General features: G+C 54.6%; 1 protein-coding gene across 1 annotated transcript in view; it reads left to right on the top strand.

Moving 5' to 3' along the window:
• The first annotated feature begins 5547 nt into the window (after positions 1–5547).
• ENG (endoglin) overlaps positions 5548–10095 on the top strand; it is a 31479-nt gene continuing 26931 nt past the window's right edge. Inside the window, exon 1 of the mRNA XM_086684096.1 lies at positions 5548–5989. Coding sequence (XP_086540222.1) covers positions 5923–5989 — 67 coding nt within the window. The 5' untranslated portion in view covers positions 5548–5922. The remainder of the gene's footprint in view (positions 5990–10095) is intronic.

The raw sequence follows: 10095 nt of genomic DNA, 5'->3' as shown, positions 1-10095 counted from the left end.
GGGTTTATCTAGGGGAACAGTGTTTCAGAGAGAGGGAATGGCAAGTGCAAAGGCCCTGAGGTGGGCATGTGCTTGGCGCATTCAAGGAACAGCACGGGAAGCCAGGGCGGCTGAGTGTGGGGGGCCAGGGGGAGAAGAGCAGAAGATGAGGTTGGAGAGGGGACGGGGAAGCCTCGCTGGCCATTTGAGGGGGCGGAGCAGAAGGGCTGGAATCTGACTTCACTTTAACAGCCTCCCTTTACTGTGTGCAGAATGGCCTGGGGTAAGCCGTGGGGGCGGGGGGGGAGGGGTGCGGCAGGGAGCTCCATGAGGTGACTACAATATTCTAAGAGGTTCTGGTCCTGACCTGGGCAGTAGCTGTGGGGTAGTGGGAACCCCCCAAACACTGGGAATTTGGGAGCGCCGCCACCAAGGTTTGCTTGTAGGTTGGACGAGAGGTGTGAGAGTCAAGGTTCACCTCAAAGCTTGAGCAATGAGAGGGGGGCGGAATCGTCACGTTCTGAAGATGGAGACACAGAGGCAGGAGCGCTTGGCAGAGAATCAGCAGAACGTGGTTTTGGACACGGGAAGTCTGAGCTGCTTATTCACAATCCAGGAGCCTGGAGCCTCGTGGCGGGGCGGGGGAGAGTTCTGGCTGGAAATAGAAAGCTGGGAGCCATCAGTATATAGATGGTACTTAAAGCCATTTGTCTGGATGAGGGCGCCCAGAACAGCCCTTCTCAAGCTTAATGTGCACATGAGTGCCCTGGAGGTCTCGATAAAATGCAGGTTCTGAGTCAGCAGGTCTGGGTCAGGGCCAGAGAGAAGCTCTCAGGAGATATTAGGGCCGCACTTGACAGGCGGGGATCTAAGGCATCATCTTTTATGGCCAAGACCTGCTGGTGGATAATGAAACCAACAGAGTGGCTTGTGATCAGTGTTTCAAAGAAAACGAGACAAGATGGACACGTATCATAAGGGCATATACATATGTTCACAAAACGCTGGAATTGTTTGAGTCCGAGTCCCAGGATTTGTGTGGGGACACAACATCATGGTCCCCAAGGTTTGAGAAAACCTGACCCTGAAGTGAGGGTAAACAGAGAAGGGAAAAGGCCGAGTAAGGATGAGGAGGAACCAGCAAAGAGGCAGATAAGGCGACCAGGGAGATGGGAAGAACACCAGGATGGAATGTTCTAGAAGCTAAGGGAGGAACTACAGGCCCAGATTTGCTTTGCCCCAGCCCTGGTGTCATGTGCACTTGAGTCTCCGTCTCCTCCATTGTAAAATGGAGACGTGGGGCACCTGGGTAGCGCAGTCGGTTAAGCGTCCGACTTCAGCCAGGTCACGATCTCGCGGTCCGGGAGTTCGAGCCCCGCGTCGGGCTCTGTGCTGACGGCTCGGAGCCTGGAGCCTGTTTCCGATTCTGTGTCTCCCTCTCTCTCTGCCCCTCCCCCGTTCATGCTCTGTCTCTCTCTGTCCCAAAAATAAATAAACGTTGAAAAAAAAAATTTTAAATGGAGACGTGACAGTCTCAGCCTGTTAGGTGGCAGTAGGTTGGCACTTGGTCCAGGGCCGGGCAAGCTTTGTTCATGGGGGAGCGATTGCGCTTCTTGTCCCGGGCTTCAAGCTTCTCCAGGCCGGCAGGCTGCCATCCCCTTGTGCAGACGAAGAAACTGAGACCCAGAGCATAGAAAAGTCTTGCCCGAGGCCACCGGAGACCGAGTCTGCACACCCTGACCCCAGTCCCGTGCTCTCTTTCCTGTGCACCCACTTTCTCCCTTGTCCTTGCGGGTTTGGCCCGGGTGTTCCAACAGCCCCTGGCTCCTGGCCGATGCTGGAGACAGACAGCCGCCTGGGGGGGTCCCTGGGGATTGCCTAAAATTCCTCCTGTGGCTGGTGGCCAAGGCAGACGTGCTGATCCCTTCCTGCAGCTCTGGCCTTCCCAGCCAGCCAGGAGGAGGAAGCAGCAGAATTTGTGCACCTGCCCATTGTAGGGTTGAGGCACAGGGGCCTGGCCATTGGCCACATGTCTGTTTGGCGTGTGGCTAGGCGGCACCTGAACACATTTGTGTCAGTCAGAGCCCCAGCAGGAAACAGATGGCACGCTCCAATGGGATAATTTGAGAATTTAATGGAGGGTCTGTTTACGCAGGTGTAGACAGGGTGTAGGGAAACCACAAGGGACAGGGCAGAACCCAGGGCTGGCAGCAGTGTGGGCCATGACCACCCTCAGCCTGGAGAGGGCCTGGTCAACGCTGTGGCCTTCAGCGGAGTGATCCAGCAGGGAAAACGTCCGAGGAATGAATCCTACCCGCCCGGCCCCCTCCGCCTTCCTCTCTGTGATCTGTGCAGGGCTGAGGGGAACAGGAGGCAGCAGATGTGTCCGTCGAGATGGAGAACACATCTGGGGGCAAACGGAGGATGGCTAACCCAAGGTCTGTCCCCAGGTGTGAGACCATATGACCGTCAAGCTTTCCAGGGACAGGCAACCCAGATTGAGGACTGGCTTCTTCCACTGAGGAACAGGAAGCAAGGCCCGCCTCTTTGTACCTCAATTTCCCTATGCCTCCCAGCCCCCGCCCCCGCCTTATCTTTCTGAATACGTCAGGCTTTCAATAAATATATCTGAAAGCCCAAAGTGTCCCGGGCTCTGTGCCGGGGACACAGCAGTGCAGAGGCATCAAAATTCCCCCACAAGGGGCTTCTAGTCAAGCACAGAGACTTAGACAACACAATCCCACACAGACTAGGGCGTGGTGGGGAAGCCCAGGGTGCTGTGGGAACTTCAGGGTGATCTCCTCGCCACAGCTGGGGGTCCCGGTCTCCTCCTTCCTCCACGAGGTCTCTGGGGCCAGGGCTCTAGGCCCTTCCATAACTGCCTATAGGTTTTTCTGTCCCTGGAAGTTTCCTGTAAGTTCTTCCTTGTGTCTGCCTGCAGCCTCTCCTGCTTTCTAGAGAATCCAGTGGGTCTTGTGTATAAAGTGGGTGGAGATGGGTTGTGTAGCGTAGGGAGGAAGTGAGAAAGAGGAAGGTTTGGGGAGAGCCTCCCTTGGGGTCCTTGCTACGGCCTGGGATGGCCATCGCCCTGTGACACCCACAGCCACAGCGACATCTGTCTTCTCCACATTCAGCGAAGGAGGAGGTGAGCTTGGAGCCAGGCAGTCCCGAGGTCTCCACTTTCCAGCTGGGGGTCAGGCAGACTTCAGGGAGCCTTGGGTTCCTCTTCCGTAAATGGTTTGATGTCACGGGCCTCCAGGGGTGGCTGTGAGGATTCAGAGCTGATAAGGTGACCGCCTAGGGCGGAGCCTGGTGCCCTGGGGAGTTCAGCCCCTGGGGCTGGATTAACTAACTGTCCCTGGGGTACAGACTCCTGTTCCGAGGGCCTGGGGAAACCTCGCCGCCACCTTTGGCCTTGTGGTGCCCACCTCCCCATCTCTGCACCCGCCGGGACAGGCAGAGGAGTGGTCACTCTCGGGGTGGCCCCATCTTCCCCATCACAGCCTTCCTGCCTGCTGGGCACGGATGGGTCCCCCATGACCCCACACCTATGCGTCACCAGAAACGGGCCGGGCAGCTGCAGGGGTCTGACAGCAAACCTTCCCCCTATCCCCACCCAAGGAGCCACGCCCACACTCCCCACGCCCCTGTGTCAGTTCCTGCAGAGACAACCACACTCCTGCTCTCTCCCTCCAGAGGCCCCCAGGGCTCCTGCCTTCTCCTCCCTCCCGGGGCCTCCATTTCTCCATCTGTGACCCAGGACAAGTATAAACAGAAAGGTCTCCTGGCCCCATCCCTTCTGTGGGTCCTGCCAGCACACCCCACAATTTGTCTTCTCAAAGCCGGTACCTTCTGCTCCAGAACCCTCCATGACTCCCCCTACCCTTCAGGATCAAGTCCTGGCCTTCAAGCACCCCCCCCCCCCACTGCCCCCCTCAGAGCCTGCCTCTCCAGGCTTCCTGTCCCAACCACACTCCCTGCTTGTCCCGCAAGTTGTCCAACCACCTCCTGCCTCTGTGCCCCTCTCTGCCATGGGTCCCCTGCCCCATGTACCCTCTTTACCCATTTCTTCTACACCCTCCCCCCTACTCCCCCAGTCCTTCAAAGGCCAGGCAGCTCAGGCTTTCTTTGAGCTCCCTTGGCCTGACCCTAGGGGCTACCTGTGAATAAAACCATGGGGAGCACACAGTTGGCGTTTACTATTTGCAAGATGAACAAGGGACTGCTCTGGGGATTGTCTCCCAGGCTCAGGGAGCACCGATGGGGGAGCACTTCCTGAGTCAGGCCCAGGCTCAGCGCTGTAGTGCCCTGACCTCCCAAAATCTCACAGCAGGCTGGTGAGGAAGGCACGGCTGTGTCCACTTTACAAATAGGGTAAAGGCTGTGGAGACTTGCTCAAGGCCTCGTAGCTCAGAGCAAGGAGAGCAGGTTTTGAATCCAGGACCATCTGACTTCAGAAAGGACATTACAGGGGCACCTGGGTGGCTCAGTCAGTTAAGCGTCCAACTTCGGCTCAGGTCACGATCTCGCGGTCTGTGAGTTCGAGCCCTGCATAGGGCTGTGTGCTGACAGCTCGGAGCCTGGAGCCTGCTTCAGATTCTGTATCTCCCTCTCTCTCTGCTCCTCCCCTGTTCACGCGCTCTGTGTGTGTGTGTGTGTGTCTCTCTCTCTCAAAAATAAATAAACTTAAAAAGAAAGGACATGGGGCGCCTGGGTGGCGCAGTCGGTTAAGCGTCCGACTTCAGCCAGGTCACGATCTCGCGGTCCGGGAGTTCGAGCCCCGCGTCAGGCTCTGGGCTGATGGCTCAGAGCCTGGAGCCTGTTTCCGATTCTGTGTCTCCCTCTCTCTCTGCCCCTCCCCCGTTCATGCTCTATCTCTCTCTGTCCCAAAAATAAATAAACGTTGAAAAAAAAAATTAAAAAAAAAAAAAAAAAAAGAAAGGACATTACAGAGGGTCCCTCTTTCGTTTGGGGCTATCTCTTGTCCCTGGAGGATTTTCCACCCGTGGAAGGGGGCAGACCCAATGTACCCCTGCCCTCCCTGGGCCCTGAGACCTCAGCCCCAGCTGCCACTTGGGAGAGTGTTCCTTCCCTATCCTGGGCCTCAGTTTCCCTGCCTGCAAAACAGGGAATGACGAGCCAGTGTCAGGCTTATATGTAAGGCACTTTTGGTGCTGAGTGACACCTATGTGAATCCCACCTCCACCATCTTCTTGGGCCAGTTATCTCACCACATCAGGCCTCTGTTTCCTCATCTGCAAAATGGGAACAATGGAGTTCATGAGACTAGGAGCTCCAGCTGAGCCTCCTTGGCCAGGGCCCGGCCCCGGAAAGGTCTCCTGGGTAGGCTGTCAGGGTGATTATTTTCATCTGCCGGCTGGGGGCTGCCGGAGGCGCCCCACCAGCCCTGGAGAGGGTGGGATGGGGGAGCAGGGTGTGTGGGGGAGACAAGCCTGGAGCCTGGGCCCTCCCACCCCACTGCCTCCTCCCCCCTGCCTCAGGGCCCCCCACCCAGCGACACAGCCCATGGCACTTCCTCTCCCCGCCTGGCAGGCCGCCTGGCCCGGCCCCTTCTCTAAGGAAGCGCATTTCCTGCCTCCCCGGGCCAGGCTGGATGAGCCGGGAGCTCCCCACCGCTGCCGCTCATACCCTTGCTCCTATCTGCACCCCCGGGCCAGGGCTGTGTCGCAGCTGCCGTCCACGGGAGCCCAGCACCCCCTCCCCGTTCATTCTTCAGCCAGCGACCCCCGGCCCTGCTCCCCTGTGCCCACTTCTCCTGACCCCTCGGCCGCCACCTCAGAAGGCTGGAGCAGGGACGCCACCGCTCCGGCCGCCTGTTCCCCTTGGGTCCCCGCTCGCGCCCACGCCGGCCCCCACGCCCGCCTGCAGCCCTGCCCCTGGACACCGGATAAGGCCCGGCGCACAGACCCCCAGCTGGACAGCATGGACCGCGGCACGCTTCCCCACGTTGTCGCCTTGCTGCTGGCCGTCTGCAGCCTCAGACCGACAAGTAGGTGTCCAGGGACCCCGGGTGGGGAGACTTGGCCCCAAGTGTTCCCGGCCTCTGGCCTGGTCCCAAGCTCATGCCCAGTGGGGCCGTCCGAGGGGGTTTGGACAGCCCCAGATGGACACCATAGGGCGACAAACCATCCTGGTTTGGCAAGACGACGAACATTCAGCCCTGAAAGTCTCAAACACAGATGAGTTATTTACCTTTACCTTAACCTTGGCCTCTAGCCTCCAGCTATGTCCAGTTTCTCCCCAAGAAGCCCAGGTCCCAGAATGCTTGCTGTGCAGCCCTGGGAGAGTCTCCTGCCCTCTCTGAGCCTAAGTTCCTGTCTGAAGAACCTGTGGAAAGGAGGGCGTGTGGATTCCCAGCACTAGGGCACTTGGTTCGCATCTCGTGTGGTTGCTTCCTCGCGGTGTGATGTTGGGGGACTGTGAAGTGGGGGTGGGAATAGAACTCCTCCTGGGCTGTGGCGATGGTCGGTGGTGAGGCCAGTCTTGTAGAGAGAGTTCTCGGGAAGGCTGGAGGGTCCTGTGTTGTTTACTGTGGCTGTATGATTAGCTTTAAATTCCTGCCCCTCGCCTCTCCGGGGCCTGTGAGTGGCTCCCAGAATGCTCTTGAACTTAGCACTCTCCCTCTGCCTCTACTTACCCCCGCCTCCTTGAAATGCTGCCGGGTGGGGGCACGACCCCGGACTAGGGGTTTTGTGGGAGTTCCTCAGCCTGGGGGTTTTCCAGGTGGTCTTGGCTCTTGGCCTTCTGAAACTGACCAGGTGAGTGGCCGTGAGAAGCTGAGGGCTCCCAACCTCTCATCCCACTCATGTGGGCCTCTCTGTGTCCGCCTAAAACCAGGGGACAGCTCCTATGGGCACCCCTTCACCCATGGTGCATCTAGGAACTCCCTAGAAGATCTGGGGGTGTGGTGGGGAGAACATAAGGGAAGAGCACAGCAGTGACCCCCCTCCCCACCTGATTCCACCTGTGGCATTTTAAACCCCCTAACCCCTACCACTGCCTCACTGATCACAGAAAACTGTCTCAGACATTAAGTGACCTAGCATGAATTTGACCTCGGGCTTGTGGCTCCTAACCACGTGTACTAAGCAAGCTCCCCCCCTCCACCCATGTAGCTCCTAGCAACCCTGCAAGATGGCCGCCTTTATCTCCCCATTTTACAGGAGAGGAAGTAGAGGCTGTGACCTGCCAAGTTCACACAGCCCAGACAGAAGCCTACCCGAGCTGCGCAACGGTCCCCAGGCTGCCCTGTCTTTCTCCCGCCTCCCCCACATTTCTAGCTTGATAACGCTCTCTTCTTCGTAATCATCCGAGAAAGATCCATGTAGGCTCTGGTTGTACTGGATGGAAGGCAGGGGTGTGCTGGAAAATAATTAACAACAGGGGTGGAGGGTGTGGGGGATAGCATTCTGTCAATGTTCAGGGTGTAAATGTTCCCACGTGGCTGAATTCAAGCTCCCAACTCCCCAAACTTGAAGTTAGGATGCGAGGTCCAGAAGTGCCTTTGTCTGGCACGCCAAAGATGGGACAGACAGAGATAACCTCAAGAGCGAGGATCTAGTGAAATGGAGTAAAATTAGTAGGAAGTAATGAGTTTTGCTATTTGTTACCATTTAAAATACATAATTTATTTGTAAGCTTTATAACGTTTAATTTTTTTTTTTTTTTTTTATTAAAAATTTTTTTTTTCAACGTTTTTTTTTTTTATTTATTTTTGGGACAGAGAGAGACAGAGCATGAACGGGGGAGGGGCAGAGAGAGAGGGAGACACAGAATCGGAAACAGGCTCCAGGCTCTGAGCCATCAGCCCAGAGCCCGACGCGGGGCTCGAACCCACGGACTGCGAGATCATGACCTGGCTGAAGTCGGACGCTTAACCGACTGCGCCACCCAGGCGCCCCAATTTTTTTAAGATTTTATTTTTTTTAATTTTTATTTTTTGAGAGAGCGTGCTCACACGATGGGGGGGGGGCAGAAGGGGGAGGGAGAGAGAGAGAGTCGGTCTTAAACACTCTCTATGTTCAGCGAGGATCCCAACTCGAGGCTTAATCCCATGACTTCAGGTTCATGATCTGAGCCAAAATTAAGAGTCGGGCGCTTAACTGACTGAGCCACCCAGGCGCCCCTAAGATTTTATTTTTATTTATTGTTATTTTTAAAGTTTATTTATGTTGAGAGAGGGAGAGGGTGCGTGCACAAGCAGGAGAGGAACAGAGAGAGGGAGAGAGAGAATCCTAAGCAGGCTCCAGGATGTCAGCACGGAACCTGATGTGGGGCTCGATCTCACAAATCGTGAGATCGTGACCGGAGTCAAAATCAAGAGTCAAGATGCTTAACTGGCTGAGCTGCCCAGGCACCACTATTTATTTATTTTTAAGTTTATTTGTTTATTTTGAGAGAGACAGAGACCGTGCGAGTGGGGGAGGGGCAGAGAGAGGGGGAGCAGAGAATCCCAACCCCAAGAATCTGACCTGGGGCCCAAACTGGGCTCAAACCTACAACCCCGAGATCAAGATTCACATGCTCCCTCAACTGAGCCAGCCAGGTACCCCAAAATTTAATTTTTAATAATGGCTGTGTTTAACAGCCAGTTGGAAAAACGGATGACTTATATCATTCTGCTCCTGTGAACAGGTACCAGCACCCTGCTGGTGATCACAGGGCTCAAGGACATTCCAAACCATCCAGCTCAACTCATTTACCATCTGTGGCCCATGGAAGGCAGATGGCGGGCCTGGGTTAAGGTGTAGAACCCAGATCTCCACGCTGGGGATGGGGTGGGAGTGACCCTCACATCCTCAATCAGGCCAGAGAGGGTAAAAATGGGTCCAAAACGAGTCCAAGAATGGGTCCAGCCTTCTGGAAACACAGCTTGGTGGAATCTCTCAAAACTGTAATTTGTGTAACAGCTCAGCCTTCAGCTCTATGGAGCTGTTTGCCCAACTCCATAAAGATTTGTCCAACTCCAAAATAAACCGTATGGTCCACAGGTACCTGGAACAAAAACCCAACTGGAAACCACCCAAATGTCCATCAGCTTGGGTCCTATCCAATGAATTTTTTTTTGTTTTTTGTTTTTTCTATCAAATGAATTATTATGCAGTGCAATACCATGCAGCCAAAACCAAGAAAAAGCTAAATCTATACACTGTTGTGGACAGATGTCTGGGACGCAGCATTAGATGTTCAAATGGCCATGACTCCATCTCTGTAAGAATAAAACAGTAATAGGGGCGCCTGGCTGGCTCAGTCGGTGGAACGTGCGACTCTTGATTTCAGGGTTGTGAGTGTAGAGATGACTTAAAGATAAAATCTTAAAAAAAAAAAAAAAGAAGAAAACAGTAATAACGCACAGTATGCATGGATAAAATTCCAACATCCCTGCTCTCCAGCACAAGGTTTCTCTAGGCAATTAATTGTCTTACAGACAAGAGTTGGATGCTTGGGGCACCTGGGTGGCTCAGTTGGTTAAGCGTCCGGACTCTTGAGTTCGGCTCAGCTCATGATCTCACAGTTCATGAGATCGAGCCCCGTGTCAGGCTTTGTGCTGACGGTGCAGCGCCTGCTTGGGATTCTCTCTCTCCCCCTCTCTCTCTCTGCCCCTCTCCCACTCATGCTCTCTCTCTCTGTCTCAAAAATAAGTAAACATTAAAAAAAAAAAAAAAATTGGATGCTTAACTGACTGAGCTCCCCAGGTGCCCCATCATGTAGGTTTTTAAAGAGCAATTTAGTTATATATTCACTTCGGGCTCCTCCTTAAAGAAAATAGATAACGGGAAAAAAATCACTTCCCGAGTTCTTTTATTAATGTAGGCGTTGTTAACATGCTGGTGGGTTGCTTACTAGTTTTTGTCTAGCTTGTTAAGGTAATTTTCATGCAAACGAATCAACATGTGGGAGTCTTGGTTACCCTTCTTATGCCCCAGAAGGTTTCTATGTTGTCATGTAGACTCCATAACCACCCCATCGTGTTTCCAGAATGTTCTTCCCCTTAAATGTGCCATCCCGTCGTTTGGTGAATCTCATTGCTGAATATTTAGGTGGTTTCCCCTTGGAGGCTGGTTATAAATACCACCGCCGCGCACGTTTTTGGTA

Source organism: Puma concolor, chromosome D4 (genome assembly GCF_028749965.1).
Source record: "Puma concolor isolate L17-30 chromosome D4, mPumCon1.1.hap2, whole genome shotgun sequence".
NCBI lineage: Eukaryota > Metazoa > Chordata > Mammalia > Carnivora > Felidae > Puma > Puma concolor.
This window is presented reverse-complemented; position numbering and strand designations above follow the sequence as displayed.